The sequence below is a fragment of the Galeopterus variegatus genome, unplaced genomic scaffold (genome assembly GCF_000696425.1).
Source record: "Galeopterus variegatus unplaced genomic scaffold, G_variegatus-3.0.2 Scaffold9415, whole genome shotgun sequence".
Taxonomy (NCBI): Eukaryota; Metazoa; Chordata; class Mammalia; order Dermoptera; family Cynocephalidae; genus Galeopterus; species Galeopterus variegatus.
Genome location: NW_007735526.1, coordinates 56,325 through 74,608, shown reverse-complemented (window position 1 = coordinate 74,608; position 18,284 = coordinate 56,325). Strand labels below are relative to the sequence as shown.

The window sequence follows — 18,284 nt, the reverse complement described above, 5'->3', positions numbered from 1 at the left end:
CATTGGTGGGAGCTAAAAAATAAACAAATTAATTCACCCACATATACACACACAAAAAAAATGGAAGTGGGGGAAGAAGATATAACAACTATACTTTTTTGAAGTTGTTACAACAAGCAAACGGAAAGGTCATTCTTGGGGGGAGGGAAGAGAGGGAGGAGAGAGGGAGGTGTCGGTGATGGGCCATAATAATCATATACATTGTATATTGACAAAATAAAAATTTAACGAAAAAAAATATAACAACAAAAATAGTAATTATCTAGGAGAAATCTAACAATATTTGCAAACCTCTGTACTGAAAACACAAAATTACTGGGTAAATAAAAGAAATCCAAATAAATTGGGAGCATAATCACAATCAGGAATTGGAAGATTCAGAATGTCAAGATGTCTATTTTTTTCAAATTGATCTGTAGATTTAATGTCACCCTTATAAAAACTCCAGCAGCAAGTATTGTAAAATTGACTGAAACCTTCAACATTTATGTGGAAATGTAAAAACATAAGAATGGCCAATACATTATTAAACAGGCAGATCAAATTTGAAAGACACATACTACCAGAATCCATGACCTGTTATGAAGCTTTAGAACCCCAAACTGTAAACAGCACAAAGTCCATCAACCTACCACACATGAGTTTTGCCCTCTCTCATCTCAGGCTGATAGAGGATTGGAGCCATACTGTCAATATGGGAGCTCCAAGAGCACTATTTGTGCCATAGGAGAAACAAGCTTACCTTAGGGATTAGGTAGTTTCTGAATTTAATGTCACAGGTCACGGCATGAGGTACACTGTTGGGGACAAGGTCAATGTATCTCTGGATCTCATGCACCACGGCATCTGTGTAGGGCATGCGGATTCTGTCCTGCATGCAGGGGCTCCGGTGTCTGCCAACCACATGGTCAATCTCTTTCTGGACTTTAGCTGATAAGACACAAGTAAGAACAACAGAAAAGGAGAAAAATGGCACATTTGCCATAGCAATTCCCAGCTCCATGAAGCATGATAAACATGTCCCAACAGCAATATAAACATGAGTTATATGCCCAGATATACACCTAGACATGTAAAGAGAGCTGCCATCATGTAGATACGTATCACTGTCCTACCAATTAGGTATTATGATACATTGGTACACACCCACAAATCAGCATAAATGATAATTATTTTTAAAAAGAAGTAATAAAATGTTCCCCAAAATAGGGTGAAACAATTAATTAAAAAATCATGGTCTTGCACAAAGTAAAACAAGAATCAAATATTAAAAATTTTTTCCCATATCACTGACTTTTTTAAAAAAATTTTTTTTTTCAATATATAATTTGGTTGATTATTATGGCCAATTACCTAAACCTCCCTCCCTCCTCCCTCTCCCCCTCCTTCCTCCCTCTCCCCCCTCCCTCCCAACAATGTCCTTTCTGTTTGCTTGTCATATCAATTTCAAGATATTGCAATTGTTATGTCAAATATTAATATTAAATTAATAAATTAGAATCAAATATTAATATTAAATTAATATCAAAATAATACATGGGGGTTAAAATTAAATTGTAATGGATCTATATATGTACATGTTTTTGTGTGTCTGCATCTGTGTGTGTATGTTTGTATACAAAATTTGCAATGGCACTCTCCTCATTTTCCCACTTCCCAAATGTGGCGGCTTTGAGCATTCTTCTGAAATTTATACTCGTATTTCGAAAGAACGACTCTGTATTTCTTCCTTAACCATTTTAGACAATATTTAACAATTTACTTCTATGTGAGTTGAGAATTTTCATCTTTATCTCCAGCCTATATATTCACACCCACACCCACAGATATTCACACATACACAAACACACAGACACACACACACACTCCTGCACTTTCCCACACCCCATTTTCCAGAATATATGTAGACTACAAGTTTTGCTCATAGTTTACATCATTCTGACTACATAAATACTCTTCCCTAGTAAGTCAAGTGTGATTATGTATTATATATGGCATTTTATTGAACTTAAACTGTCTTTTTATTTCAATTCATAATTTTCTATTTCCCAAGTTAGAATTATTCCCAAGTGCTCAGGAAGATGTTTGAAACTCCTGGTAACAATTTCCCAATTATTGGGAAACCTCATAAAATTAATCACTTCTTTGTTCTTGGTGTCTGTCCTCACACCTGCATTGTCGACCTGGTCCGTTCTGAGGTGGGTGTTTTCTAGGCCTGGTGCCCAGCAGCCTCCCTGACATTCGCATCCTCCTACATGAGGCCTCCTGATTCCTGCAGCCCATGACTTCCTCTGACTTGGTTTCAGACATATGGATGGAGCACATCTTCCAGAATTTTTAGAAAAAGTAAAAATGAAGGTGAAATTTGGGAGAAATGTGCAGGTCTGAAAATACCTTTATTAATAAAATGCAAGACAGTGGTCACTCTTGAGAATTCTGGTGCTGTCTGAATCCTAATCTTTATGCATGACATATCTCACTGAAAATTTTTAGGATATTTTCTTTAATCCTGGTGTTCTGAAATTCTACGAGCCTCTGTCTTAGAGACCATAATTTTATTTCCCTCACTGTGCTGGAAACTTGGCAAGAATTTTCAATTTAGATGGCAAAATACTAAGATCTTTTCTCTAGAGCTATTCACTCTTCGAAGGGTAAGTCTGGCTTCTGAATTTCCAGAAGGAAGATGACGGGAAAACTTAAGTCTCTGAACTCAAGCACAGGACTCTTACCAAACCTTCCTTTCCAGCCCACAGCTCACTGTTTCTCTCTCACTACCCAGTATCCCTGAGTATAGGGCTTCTTAGGCTCAGTTTCTTTAGAGAATGAGCCTCCCTTTTCCTCTAGGAAAAAATCAGTTATGGGATAAAAGGAGTCACAGATGGAACTTGGACAGGAAGAGCCTCATTCTCCACCTTCTCTAACACTTGCTGCTTCCAAATATGGAACTGTATGGGAATGTAGTGAGACAGATTAGCTTTCCTTCCTTGATCTATCTTCCTCTTCTGACAATTAGGTTTCAACTTCATCCTGTCTGATGAGTTAATTATCACCCTTTGATCTGCTCTCTGTGCTTCAGAAACTTGCTGAAGACTTCTTGGCTTTTTCCTGCACTCTTCTCCTCCTACTTTCACAGGACTAATCCTCATCGGTAATCAGGTTATTGCAATTTCATTGGGATCCTGACACAGGAAGGAAAAAGTATGTTTTTACCAGCTGCATGACTGGAATTCTTTGAAGGTAAATTTTTAAAGTAAAGCTATGCATGAAAGTTAAAATGACTGATATTTCCCACCCCCCATTCTTAATTTGTCAAATACCAGTTTTTTTGAAAATCAACTTCTGGAAATATAAATTTCATTTAGCTATATCTTCAGCCTAAATAGAAATATCTTGTTTATGAACTTAACTTTTTATCATACTTCCCATACTAAAAATGATCTCAGACAGTCTCACTAAATTTCCAGGACTTTCACTTATGCTTCAGTAAGGAGAGTTTCCATTTTTCCTACCCCAGCATTACAAAACCAAATTTTCAGAATAAGAAAAGGTATCTGCAAGAATGTATCTACTGTACAAAGTGGTATTAACATAATTAAACCAATATGTAATCCCAGTTCATCCTGCCACACACCATCTCCCAGCAAATCCAGACATGGCACCAGAGCTTTATTGCCTTTCCTACTGTAGTGCAGTCTTCACTCCTCTCAGTCACCCTCCCATATTCTGCAAAGATGTCCCATTTTAATAACATACTTAAATGTGGGCAGATTGCAGCTGCTGGCACAGGAGTTCAAATAATGAAGCTTCTCTAAATGAAACAGGATGGAGGACACTAACAGTGTTTTCCCAACATCGTGGCTGAATTTCACTCTGCTCATCAGTGTGTTCATACCTGTGACCTCTGGGTGCTTCAGCAGGAGCAGGAGTCCATATCTCAGGGTGGTGCTTGTAGTCTCTGTGCCAGCAACAAATAAATCACGTACAGTGGTTACCAAGTTTTCAATAGTAAATTCAGACTGCTGGATGTGCTTTTCCTAGAAATCATTTGATACGTTATCTGACAAATTGTTTATTAAAGTATTTAATTATAGTGAATTGAAAATAACACACTTTTTTTTATAAAGTTAGCATACATAGAAACTGGGGAGTGCAGTATCAGGAAAAACTACTATACACTATGGAAGATACTGTAGATCAGTGGACCCAAACTTTATTTCCTACCCCCTTCTTCCTTGCTTGCCAAAAAATTAAATTCATGAGACTATTCTCAGCCAGGTTTGCCATGCAGCGTATTTTTTTTCAAAAACACATAAGCAGATGCCTGTTGTTACACTGTCTTAATCTGTTTGTGTTGCTGTAACACACAATCACAACCTGGGTAATGTATTGTAATAAAATAAGTTTATTTCTAATTTTTTCTGGAGGCTGGGAAATTGAAGAGCATGGTGATCGCCTCTGGTGACGGTCTTTGTGCTGCATCATTACATGGTGGAAGGTGAAAGAGGAAGTGAGGATGAGAATGAGAGACATCAACATGAGGTTGAACTCACTTTAACAACAAACCCACACCCTCAGTAATGACAACAACCCATTTATGAGGACAGAGCTCTCATGAATTGATCACCACTGACTTATTAGGCTCCACTTCCCAACACTGTTCATTTGGGGATTAAGTTTTCAAATATGAACTTTGTGGGACACATTTATACTATAACATTTCATGCCAGGACCCCAATGTATGCCCTTCTCACAATGAAAAATATATTTATTCTATCCCAACAGTCCAAAAGTCATAGTCCCAAGTCCCAATTTGTCTATATCACATGTGTATGAGAAACAAGGCACAATTCATCCAGAGGCAAATTCCTCTTCAGCTTTAAATCAACAGAGTTAACAAGTTATGTGCTTCCAAATATAGTGGAGGGACAGACATAGGATAAACATTTCCACTCTATAAAAGAGAAACAGGCAACAAAAAAGGGTCAGCTACTTCCAAGGAAGTCCAAAGCCCAATAGGGAAAACAGCACTAGGTTTTAAAGCTGGAGAGTAATCTCCTTTAACACCACATCTCACATCCTGGGCACAGTTGGGCAAGGGTAGAGCCCTGAAGAATTCAGGGAGCCCCACTCCTATTTCATTGCCAGGCTCAGTGCCATCAGCTCTCAGAGGTTGTACTATCATACTTGCAGATTTCCAAGTCTAGAGTGGCATCCTGGTAGCCCTACAGTCCTAAGTAGTGGAATTGAGAGTGGCTCCATTCACATGGCTTCACTAGACATTGCTCTTGCAGTGGGTCTCTGCTGTGGCTCCACCCCTACTATATGTCTCTACCTGGGTGCAAAGACTGTCCATGAAATCTTTTGAAATCTAGATGGAGACTGCCAGGGCTCCACAGCTGGTGCATTCTGCATGTCTCCAGAGTCAGCATCGTGTAAATGCTGCCAAACTTTATGGCACCTTTGTATGACATATAATCAACACCTGGCCCCACTTTTGCCAAGCTGTTGTGAATGAGGAGCACCATGCCAGAGTTTGGTAAGCATGATCTCAAGGTGGTACAGGACAGCAAATATTGATGTTCCATTGCCACCTCTCTAAATTAATTTGCTAAATTAATTGGGAAAGTCACTAAATAAAGGTATGACTGCAGACAATATCAAGTAATACTGGCAATTGTTAGAGAAGAGAGAAAATCTTATTTCCAGAGTTAATACTTTATAATATATTAAATCCAGTTCTCAAAAAAAAGTTACACACCATACAAATAAACAAGGAATATGGCCCATTAATAGCTAAAGAAAAGAATTTGATAGAAACCATTCCTGTGGAAGCTCAGCATTAGAATTACTAAGTAAAACCTGGAAGTTATATGTTGTAAATATGCTAAAAGAGTAGAAAGAAACCATATACAAAGAACTAAAAGAAATCAGGAGAACAATGTATGAAAAAGTGGGGGTTATCACAGATAGGAAAGAAATTATTACTTAAGAAAATGAAATTTGGGAGCAAAAAGACAATAGTTTAAAAAGCAATTCATCAAAATGATTTAACAGCAGGTTTGAGTAGGCAGAAGAAATAAACAGTACAGGACAAGATAAATTACCCAGATGGAGTAGCAGGGGGGAAAAAAAAGAACAAAGAAAAATGAGCAATGCCTTAGGAACTTATGAAAATCCATCACTTGTACCATTATACACATATGGGAGCACCTGAAAAATTAGGGGAAAAAGGGGCAAAAAAAAAAGCCGAAGAAATATAGGCTGAACACTTTCCGAATATGATGAAAGACATGAATCTGCACAACTAGGAAGCTCAATAAATTCCCAAAATAGTAAAACCAAAGAGTCTCATAACAAGGTATGATTTGATTAAAATGTCCAAAATCAAGGACAAAGAGAAAATGTTGAAAGCAGCAAGAATGAAGTGATTCATAACATACAAAGGATACTTAATAAGAGAAGAATTGATTTTTTCTTCAGAAACTAAGGAGTCAAATAATTATTGGAATGATACATTTAAATTGCTGACAGAAAAAACTGTCAACTAAGAATTCTGTATCTGGCAAACCTATCCTTACATAATAAAGAAGAAATTAAGACATTCCAATACAAAACCAAAGGTAAAAACATTCCCCCCAAGTAGGTCTGCCCTACAAGAAATGCTAAAGGGACTCAGCTTTCATGCTGAAAAAAAATGACACTACAAAATAAATAAAAACCATAGTAAGAACTAAAAATCCTTATTAATTATGAAATATTAAATATATCTGTACATAGGTAAATATAAAAGCATATTTTATGTTTTTGTATGGGATCCTCTTTTTAGTTTTTCTATGATTTTTAAAAATAAATTAAACAATCATTATATAACTGTTACTGGGACACAATTTAGAAAGATGTGATTTGTGACAACAACAGCGTAAAAGGTGAATGGAGTTGGATGGAAGCAGAGTTAATGTATATAATTTAAACATAATTTACTATTACTTAAAATTAGATTGCCATAAATTTAGGATATAAACAGTAAGCCTCATTATAACTACTAAAAAAAGTAAAATATGAAAAGAAAGAAATCAAGAATGAATCAAAATAGTTTACAAGAAAAAAATTGATCAAACAAAATGTAAAGCAATGTTGGAAAATTAAAAAGCAAAATTACATGAGGCACAAAGAAAGAAACATTATAGCTCAAATAAGTGTTTCAATAAAACTAATTAAACTGTACATGGCTTAAAATAACCACTTAAAATGCACATCTTGAGAGGAAAGATTTAAAAATTAACTATGTACTGTCTATACAAGACTAACTTCATATCTGAAGAGATAAAAAGTTAAAGGTGAAAAAATGGAAAAAAAATTTTGCATGTGAATTATACCACAAAAGAACTGGGATGGCTATACTAATATCAAACAGAGAGTTGTTAAACAAAAACTGTTAAAAGAAGCAAAAACACTTTATATTGGAAAACAGGTGAATTAATCCAGAAGACATAACATTATAAATGTATATGCATCAATCAAGAGAGCCCAAAAATATATAAAGCAAATAATGCACAGTACTGACAGAAGAAGTAGAGTTGTAGAAAAATAGTGGGAGACTTGAATACCCAATTTTTAATAAAGGATAGACTATCTAGACAAAACAGCAAGAAGGAAATACAAGATTTGAACAATACTAGATATCAACTGTACCTCTAATCAACAGCATAACTATACAACCTAGAAACTAACAAACAAAACAGCAATCTAGACTCAAAGCCACCAGAATGAATAAGATATTTTTTAAACAGGAAGACAGCATTAGAAAAATTAAGGACACCAAATACTGGTCCTTTGAAAAGATTGACAACATTGACAAACAGCTAAAGTGACTACATGAAAAAAGAGGAGACAAGAACAAATAAATCAAAAATGAAAGCAGGGACATTACTACTGATTTTAGGAACTTAAAGCTATTCTAAGTTCTATTATAATAGTAATATAATCCTATTATAAAAAATACTATAAACAATTCTATGTCAACAAAGTAGATAATCTAGATAAATGGAAAGCTTTCTATAAACAAAAAGTTACAAAAACTGATTCAAGCTAAAATACAAAATGTGAACACACCTACAAGTAAAGAATTAATAACTAAAAACTCCAAAAAGAAAAAGAAAGGTCCAGGACCAGATGACTTCACTGTTGAAATTCACCAAAAATTTTAAAAAGAATTAAAAACAATTCTTACTCAAATTTTTTGAAAATATAAAAGAGGAAAAAATACTTGTACATATTCATATTATGACAGGATATTTTGTATGTTCTAATTTTCTGTAATTTTTTCTGTCTGACTGAAGTGTGTATCTGTTACTTCTCTGGTAGATTACATTCTAATTACTGAACAATTTAATTATATATTTTCCACAATGTTTAGTGTAGTTTTATGTGCACTATAGATACTGAAAATGCTTGTCAAACATTACTGGCCTGACCATTGAAACTTTCCTAGTAAACCAGAATTATTCAATAAACTACCTAATGTTCAAGGAACCAAAGGACTGAGCTGTTACCAAAATCTTACCTGCTCCATTTTGATAAGGAAACAATCAATAAAGTCACGAGGATTGTTAACATCCAAAGATTCTTGGTGTTCTTTTATTTTCCCCATCATATAACTTTTTATATTATCAATATTTTTAAATAATGTCTTATGAATCCCTGGGAAATAATCAAAGAGAAAAGGAAGAGTATTGCAGATCTGAAAAAGAAAACAATAATTTATTAACTAAGAAATATATAATGAAGATATATGCCATATACAAAGCCCTACTTAGAAATTATAGCTATAAATATGAAAGCAGGTGCTGGCACACAACCCAGCAGGTCGGCCTCACCACTGCTGCCCAACTCCAACCCCAGCCTGGCCGAGTGCGCACGGATCAGGGAGTCACCCAGCTGGAGAAGTGGAAGATCCATAGAGACCACATGACCTGTAGTGCCAGCGCACGACCCAGCAGGTAGGCCTTGCGCCTGCCACCCAACTCCATCTACAGCCCAGCGGGCCAACTGCATGCTCACCATAGAAGCACATCCCCAGAGAGGCCCAAGACTTAAGGTGAGCACTCACCCAAGGCACTAGTAGCCAACCTAGCAGACACTGAGGCAGCCATACCAAATTGACAGCCCCAGCAGCATCCTACCCAGACAATAGTGTCAAACCAGTGGACTGTGAAATCCCCTGCCACAATGACTAAACATCAAAGTAAAGATACCAGAAATAAGAAAATTCAAGAAAGCACACCACCAAAGGGTAATAACTCTCAAGTTCTAAATCCTATAGAACAAGAAGCCCTTGAAATGTCTGACAAGAAATTTTGATTGATATTTCTAAGGAAATTAAATGAGAAACAAGAAAACTCATCTAGACAACATGATGAAATGAGGAAAAGTATATAGCACCTGAAAGAAGAAATGTACAAGGAAATCAATGCCCTGAAAAAGAATGTAGCAGAGCATGACGATCTGAAGAATTCATTCAATGAAATAAAAAACACAACAGAAAGTTTAACCAGCAGGCTTACAGAAGCAGAAGAGACAACTTATGAACTTGAAAATGGGCTGTTTGAAATAAAACAGGAACACAAAAAAAGAAGAAAAAAGAATTAAAAACATTGAAGAAAATTGAAGAGAGATATCAGACAACCTTAAGCGCTCAAATATCCGAACCATAAGTATTACAAAAGGGGAGGAAAAAGGAGATTGCATTGAAAACATATTCAACAAAATAGTGGCAGATAACTTCCCAGGTATAGGAAAAGACACATAGCTTCAGATTCAGGAAGTTCAAAGATCCCCAAACGTATTCAACCCAAAAAGGTCTTATCCAAGACATGTTATAGTCAAATTGGCAAAGCTCAAAGACAAAGAGAGAATCTTAAAAGCTGCATGACAGAAGCATCAAATCACACATTAGGGAGCCCAAATCAGACTAACATCAGAATTTTCATCATAAACCCTAAAAGCCAGAAAGGAATGGAAAAATATATTCAAAACACTAAAAGACAGATTGCCAGCCAAGAATACTCTACCACACAAGGCTATCCATCTGAAATAAAGGGCAAATACTACATTTCTCAGACAAGCAAAAACTGTGGGAGTTCACAACCACATGACCACCCTTACAAGAAACTCTCAAGGGAGTACTGGGTTTGGTATCTGAAAGTAACTACCACTGCCAAAAAACTGAAGAAAAATCAAAACCCACTAGTAAAATAAAAATGGTAACGACAAGAGAAAAGAAATGTTTATCTACAACCCAAGAAACCAACAATGCAGAAGACTAACGGTAAATCAGAAAGAAAGGAACAAAAGACACTTAAGGCATCCAAAAAAAATCAATAAAATGCTAGGAGTAAATGAACACTTTTCAATAACAACTCTAAAAGTAAAAGGATTATATTCCCCACTCAAAGACACAGACTGGTGGACTGGATTAAAAAGAAGGACCCAACTATATGCTGCCTTCAAGAGACCCACATCACCTATAAAGACTCACATAGACTAAGAGTGAAAGGATGGAAAAAGATTTACCATACAAACAGAAATGAAAAATGAGATGGAGTAGCGATTCTTACATCTGATAAAATAGACTTTAAAGTAAAAACTATAAAAAGTGATAATGAGGGCCGCTACATAATGATAAAAGGATTGATCCATCAAGATGAAATAACAATCATAAATATATACGCACCCAATGTCAGAGCAGCCAGACTTATAAAACAAACTCTATTAGACCTAAAGAAAGAAATGGACACTAATACCATAATAGCAGGGAACCTGAACACCCCACTGTCAATATTGGACAGATCATCTAGGCAAAGAATCAGCAGAGAAACACAAGATCTAAAAAACATTCTGGACCAATTAGACTTGGCAGAAATCTACAGAACATTCCATCAAACAGACTCAGAATATTCTTTCTTCTCATCAGCACATGGATCACTCTTCAGGATAGATCAAATGTTAGGTCACAAATCAAGTCTCAACAAATTCAAATAATTGAAATTATACAATACATTTCTCAGACCACAATGGATTAAAACTAGAAATCAATAACTAATGAAATTCTGGAAACTATACAAACACATGGAAGTTAAACAGCATTCTGCCTAATGACATATGGGTCCAAGAAGAAATCAAACAGGAAATCAAAATATTTATTGAAACTAATGGAAATAAAGATACATCATACCAAAACCTGTGGGATACTGCAAACCCAGTACTAAGGGGGAAATTTACACATTTAATCCTTACTTCAGAAGAATGGGAAGATGACAAGTGAATACCCTGATACTTCACCTTAAAGAACTAGAAAAACAAGAACGATCCAAACCCAAAGCTAGCAGACAAAAAGAAATCATTAAGAGCAGAGCAGAACTTAATGAAATTGAAACCCAAAAAAAATACAAATGATCAATGAATCAAAAAGTTGGCTTTTTGAAAAGATAAATAAAATGGACAAACCATTAGCACAGCTAACTGAAAGAAGAAGAGAGAAGATCCAGATAACAAAAATTAGAAATGAAAAAGGTGATATTACAACTGATACATCTGAAATATAAGGAATCATTAGAGACTAGTATGAACAACTATATGCTAACAAATTTGAAAATCTGAAGGACATTGATACATTTCTGAACACAAACAGGCTAGCAAAACTGATCCAAGAAGATCAGGAATATATGAACAGACCAATAATAATAAAAGAGATTTAAGCTGTTATCAGAAGGTTCCCAAAATAGAAGAGATCAGGACCAGATCGATTCACAGCAGAATTTTACCAATCATTCAAGGAGGAATTGACATCGGTTCTGTACAAACTATTCCAAAGGACTGAAACAGAGGCAATTCCCACAAACTCATTCTATGAAGCGATCATCACCCAGATACCAAAACCAGGCAAAGATACAACTAAAAAAGAAAACTACAGGCTGAAATCCTTGAAGAATATGAATACAAAAATCCTCAATAAAATAATAGCTAACTGAATACAGCAACACATATGCAAAATTATACACCACGATCAAGTGGGATTCATCCCAGTGATGCAGGGTTGTTTCAACATACACAAATCAATAAATGTGATACACCATATCAATAAAATCAAACACAGGGACCATATGATCATCTCTATAGATGCTGAAAAACCATTCGATAAAATTCAACATTCATTCATGATCAAGACCCTCTATAACTTAGGTATAGATGGAAAGTATCTCAACATAATTAAACCCATATATGATAAACCCACTGCCAATATCATCCTGAATGGAGAAAATCTGAAAAGCTTTTCCTTTAAGAATAGGAACTAGACAAGGATGCCCACTCTCACCACTCCTATTCAACACAGTGTTGGAATTACTAGCAAGAGAAATCAGAAAAGTGAAGGAAATAAAGGGCATCCGGATAGGAAACGATGAAGTTAAACTGTTTCTCTTTGCAGATAATATGATCCTATATATCAAACAGCCTAAAGCCTCTGCAAAAATACTATTGGAGTTGATAAATGATTTCAGCAAAGTAGCAGAATACAAAATCAACACACAAAAATCAATAGCATTTCTACTCTCCAATAGTAAACATGCAGAAAGAGAAATCCATAAAGCTTGCCCAATTACAATGGCCACCAAAGAAATAAAATACTCAGGAATTCAGTTAACCAGGGATATGAAAAATCTCTATAATGAGAACTACAAACCACTGCTGAGAGAAATTAAAGAGGACGCAAGAAGATGGAAAGATATCCCATGCTCTCGGATTGGAAGAATCACATTGTGAAAATGTCCCTACTACCCAAAGTGATATACAAATTAAATGAAATCCCCATTAAAATTTCAATGATATATATCTCAGAAATGGAAAAACCAATCCAGACATTTATATAGAATAACAAAAGACCATGCATAGCCAAATCAATTCTGAGGAAAAAAAAAAAAAAAAGCTGGAGGCATTACACGACCTGACTTTAAACTATACTACAAAGCTATAATAACCAAAACAGAATGGTACTGGCATAAAAACAGACACACTGATCAATGGGATAGAATAGAGAACCCAGAAATCAACCCACACACCTACAGCCATCTGATCTTTGACAAAGAAACCAAGCATATACACTGAGGAAGAGAGTGCCTCTTCAGCAAATGCTGCTGGGATAACTGGATATCAATAAGCAGGAAAATGAAACTAGACCCATACCTCTCACCCTATACTAAAGACAACTCAAAATGGAATAAAGAATTAAATATACACCCTGAAACCATAAAACTTCTCAAAGAAAACATTGGAGAAACACTTCAGGAAGTAGGACTGGACACAGACACCATGGGCAACCGAATATGACTCCGGAAGCATGGGCACCCAAAGAGAAAATAAACAAATGGGATTATATCAAAGTAAAAAGCTTCTGCATAGCAAAAGAAACAATTAACAGAGTTAAAAGACAACCAATAGAGTTGGAGAAAATATTTGCAAAATATAAATCTGGCAAAGGATTTATTTCCAGAATATGTAAGGAACAGAAATAACTTTACAAATAAAAACAAGTAACCCAATTAAAAATGGGTAAACAAGCTAAATAGGCATTTCTCAAAGGAAGATTTATGAATTGCCAACAGACATATAAAGAAATGTTCAACATCACTCAGCATTCGGGAAATGCAAATCAATACCACACTGACATACCATCTCACCCCAGTTAGGATGGCTAATATCCAAAAGACCATGAATGACAAATGCTGGTGAGGGTGCAGAGAAAAAGGAACTCTCATACATTGTTGGTGGGACTGCAAAATGATGCAGCCTCTCTGGAACATGGTATAGAGGTTCCTCAAGCAATTGCACATAGATCTACCATAGACCCAGCTATCCCACTGCTGGGAATATATCCAGAGGAATGAAAATCACCAAGTCAGAGATATACCTCTTCTCCAATGTTCATTGTAGCACTATTTACAATAGCTAAGAGTTGGAACCAGCCCAAATGTCCAGCATCAGATGAGTGGATATGGAAAATGTGGTATATCTACACAATGGAATACTACTCTGCTATAAAAACGAATGAAATACAACCATTTGCAATGACATGGATGGACCTAGAGAAAATTATATTAAGTGAAACAAGTCAGGCACAGAAAGGGAATTATCACAAGTTATTACTTATTTGTGAGAGCTAATAATAAATAAATAAATAAATGCACAAACAACCAGGGGGGGCGGGCAACAGAAGAACTCACAACAGTTACAATTCCTTGAAGATGATACAACAAGCAAACAGAAAGGACACTGTTAGAAGTTAGGGGGGAGAGGGAAGAGGGAGGGTGGTTTCGATAATTGGCCCCAATAAACCACAACATTGTATATTGACAAAATAAAATAAGATTAAAAATAAATAAATAAATAAATAAAATAAAAAATAAAAATTGCTCTTTAGTACATAAAAAAAATAAAAAATACAATAAATGAAAAAAATAAAAGGAAAACAATGTGGTGTCCATATTGGAGGGGTAGTTTACATTGTATATACATGAGCAATTCTCTTTGCCTATGGAACAATTTGAGGGTGAAAATTCTGATAGAAGACCAAACATATAACTATTTTCTAGACTCAGACATCATTTTTATAGTATAAAAACATCTTTATATCAATTTCCTCTTTTTTTTTCATTAATTCTGCCCTACAACATGAAAATATAAAATGATGTGAATGTTTATGGTTACTATTTTGTAGATGTCAACAGAGCTTAAGGGAGATTGCCCAACCTTCTCTAGAGCATAAAGCGAGACCTTGTTGTGTTTCTTTCTATCAAGCAGCCTCAGAAATAAAACCATTATTTTAGAAGTGGGAGGGGGTCAAAGATACCTAGACACTGAACTATGATGCATCAATGCAATACAGTGACTTTTCTAAGAGCACATAATTAGTATTTAAGCCAAGTGAAAGGCATGCCAATTCAGCACAGGGAAAATTGTGATCTTTGTTTAAGGTTCATACAGATAAAATGAATTATTTTGTCATTCCCAACCCAGTTACCTTGTCAGCTAGGATCCCAGCTGAAGCATAAAACACCCCTGCCCTACTCAGTGTTTCCTGGCAGCTTCTATGGTCCCCAGCATTCTCCCTCCTTGAAGGAGATATACTCTTCCTAATTCAGAATATTTCTGCCAAATAGTATGACAAAGAGGTCTCTAAGTGTTCATTGTACAACAAGCCTTGTGAGGAATGGAGGCCTTCATAAAGGGCCTGGATGTCCATTGAGTGATATGGGCATCATTTGGAAAGTCGACAAAGTACTTTATAGAAATGGCTTTGGTGGTTAGTGGAAAAACTGCAGGTCAAGAATCTAATGGGCTTGAAAGAAAGCCTGGTATTTGTGCACTTGTTTTCCTATGAGTAAAAATGTGGCTTGGGCATCTTTCCCTGATGTGCACTCCATCAGGCTCAGGCAGGACTGTGGTGTGCAAACACTCACTCCACAGCATGGTGTATATAGAATTTTGGACCTGTCAGTAAAAAGATCACTAGTGGTTTCTCAGAAAGAAAGTGTTTTGACCTCACCCGGATCCACAGGGAGCTTTGAATCCTCATGTTTTCACGAAATTTCTCCATCATGTTAAGAAAATTCTGATCTTTATAATCAAAACGATTCTGGAAAATAATGGAGCAGATCACATTGCAGGGAGCACAGCCCAGGATAAAAGTGGGATCACATGGTGAAGCTAAAAAATCGAAAACAATACAGAAATGTACATGTGAATACTTTGACTATATTATAAGTAAAGGTAATTTAGAAATTTCCTTACCTATAAATTCTCTGAAGAGCAAAAAAGAATTCAGCATGCATAAAATCAACACATCACCTGTACCTTAAACCTCAGTTAGGGGCCAGCCAGTGACTCACTCAGGAGAGTGTGGTGCTGATAACACCAAGACAATGGGTTGGCATCCTATATAGGGATGGCCAGTTAGCTCACCTGGGAGAGTGTGGTGCTGACAACACCAAGTCAATGGTTAAGATCCCCTTACTGGTCATCTTTTGAAAACAAACAAACAAACAAAAAAAAAAAACTCATTTGACCATTATAATCTCATTAGTTAAATAATAATATTTCAAATGCTCGATCCACATTTCCTGCCTTTATTTACACCCTTTTAAACCCAGGTGTCGGTTATTTTGAAAGAAAAAAGTTTTTTAAAACCTACTAATTCAAGTTTCCAAAGCAGAATCGCATCTGTCTGCAATGTCTGTAGACCATAAAGCTTTGAGTAAAAAGAGAGAGAATACTTGAGGACCTGAAAACTATTTATATATACTGAATAGCTGAAAGAATCATGTGTTCAGCCAATAAAGAGGAACTAAGTAGAGAGAGACTGTGTCTGAATTCGTGTATTTAAAGGAACAAATATGAAAACCAGTATGCATCCATGTTATATCTGTATTTATACTAACAAATATGAAAACCAGTATGCATCCATGTTATATGAGAAGAAAAACTCATATAAATGAACAGTAAGTATAAGATGGATTTGTTTGTCTAAAAAAAGAAATGTGAGATTTATATTTAAAATTTAAATTCCAGGTAGGGAAAATTTAAAAACAAAAGTGATAAATGGAGTCTTCTTATTTATCATTTCAATGTAAAATAAAAAAAAGAAAAGAAAATGCATTCCCTTCTATAGGAACTAAATTTCCTTAAATTCCAATTATCATCCAAATTTGAATTTTTTTGGTAAAGCTACCCTTTTGTGGATTGTGGGATATTATTCTGCATTGCCGTCAACAGAATTGTATGTTTTACCAAATTTTTCTCCATCAGTTAGGCCAAATCTATCGTTTTACGGATTAAGAAATTAAGTTACAGGAAAGTGAGGTTCTTTGTTTTTTGTTTTTTGTTTTTTCATGGCTAGTCCATAAAATGAGTTTCTTACATTCAAATGATCAAAGAACTGCATACATAAAGAGCTCACAAAATCACACTATGGAGCCTTAGTAAGGGTGACTTGAATCAAAAGTGTTCTGAATAAATGGTAGGGCATTGAACAGCAGGAAACCTGCTGAGTTACCAGCTTCTATACCAGGTTTCTTAAAAATATCAAGGCTTTGAGTTTTGAGAAATGTTTTATTTTAGCCACTAGGTAGGAGGGTAATAGGGGATGTTTGGAGGAGTGTGTATCTATGTCCCTGTGCGTGTGTGTGTGTGTGTGTGTGTGTGTGTGTGTGTGTGTGTGTGTGTGAGTGTCTGTGATTCACAGTTAAGATCTGATTTTTAGTCTTTCCTTTCACTTCATTTGGAAAAGAAAACTTAAAAAACAAGGGAATTTGAAAACCAAGCAGATAATCAGATTCATTATGACAAACACTTCATACTTGAGTAGAGTTGGCAGTGGGAGGAAATTAATTACCACAAATTTCTAACTCAAAATTCACTGAACATTAGGCAAAGAGATATGGAAAATTGAAAACAGAGCCACGCTACTCTTATGGAAGACAGAATAAAGAGTAATTGATAATAGTAGAAATCTAGTTGAATAAATCTGTTTTTTAAATTTCCATGTGCAAGTTTTAGAGAATTCTGTTCTACCATATATTTCCTCCAGATAAATAAATCAGTACAGTAAGCAGTGGGCAACAAGAAATAATTAATGCTGGCTGCTTTTAAATAGTGTGGTGTTTACAGAGGAATAATAACTGATGAGAATTGTGGTGAGACATGCCTAAGCAATTAAAACCCTAAATGGCATCATTACTGGACAGAACAGGCACCATACTGAAAGAAATCCACAGATATGTCAGTGATGCTGTTGGTGCAAATATAGCCCAATTGAAAGAAATAACATGTGACTTTGTTCCAGCTACATAAGGGTGTGATGGGGTCATTCATACCATGTCTGGTCTCCAAGTATTTTCTGGTGAAATATTCTCTAATAGGTAACCCACATGATTGCTACAGGGAAAACAGTTCTCATTAATTCTATCAAAAATTAAATCAAACCTGTTTTATGATTTCTGATTTGAAGTCAAAGAAACAAAGTTCAGAAGAAAATAGGATTAAACCACACTCTACACACAATTGTACCCGCACACACAATACACATACACAAAAGCTCCCTTAGTCTCTGCTTCAAAGCAGCCCTCCTCCACGTGAGGGCTGACCACCACTGCCTGTAATGAAAGATCTAGCTGCTCCTGAGATGTTTCCAAGGATGTCACTGCAGGAGAGAGCAGTCTGTTAACGTCAGCACT

The 18,284-nt window shown here is 35.6% G+C and overlaps 1 protein-coding gene across 1 annotated transcript in view; it reads right to left on the bottom strand.

Moving 5' to 3' along the window:
- Positions 1-742: 742 nt before the first annotated feature.
- LOC103609277 (cytochrome P450 2C20-like) overlaps positions 743-18,284 on the bottom strand; it is a gene marked incomplete at its 3' end in the record, with an annotated part of 24,495 nt that continues 6,953 nt past the window's right edge. The window contains exons 4-6 of the mRNA XM_008593625.1: positions 15,599-15,759; positions 3,893-4,034; positions 743-930 (exon numbers count right to left, since the gene is read on the bottom strand). Of these exons, the coding sequence (XP_008591847.1) occupies positions 743-930; positions 3,893-4,034; positions 15,599-15,759 (491 nt within the window). The remainder of the gene's footprint in view (positions 931-3,892; positions 4,035-15,598; positions 15,760-18,284) is intronic.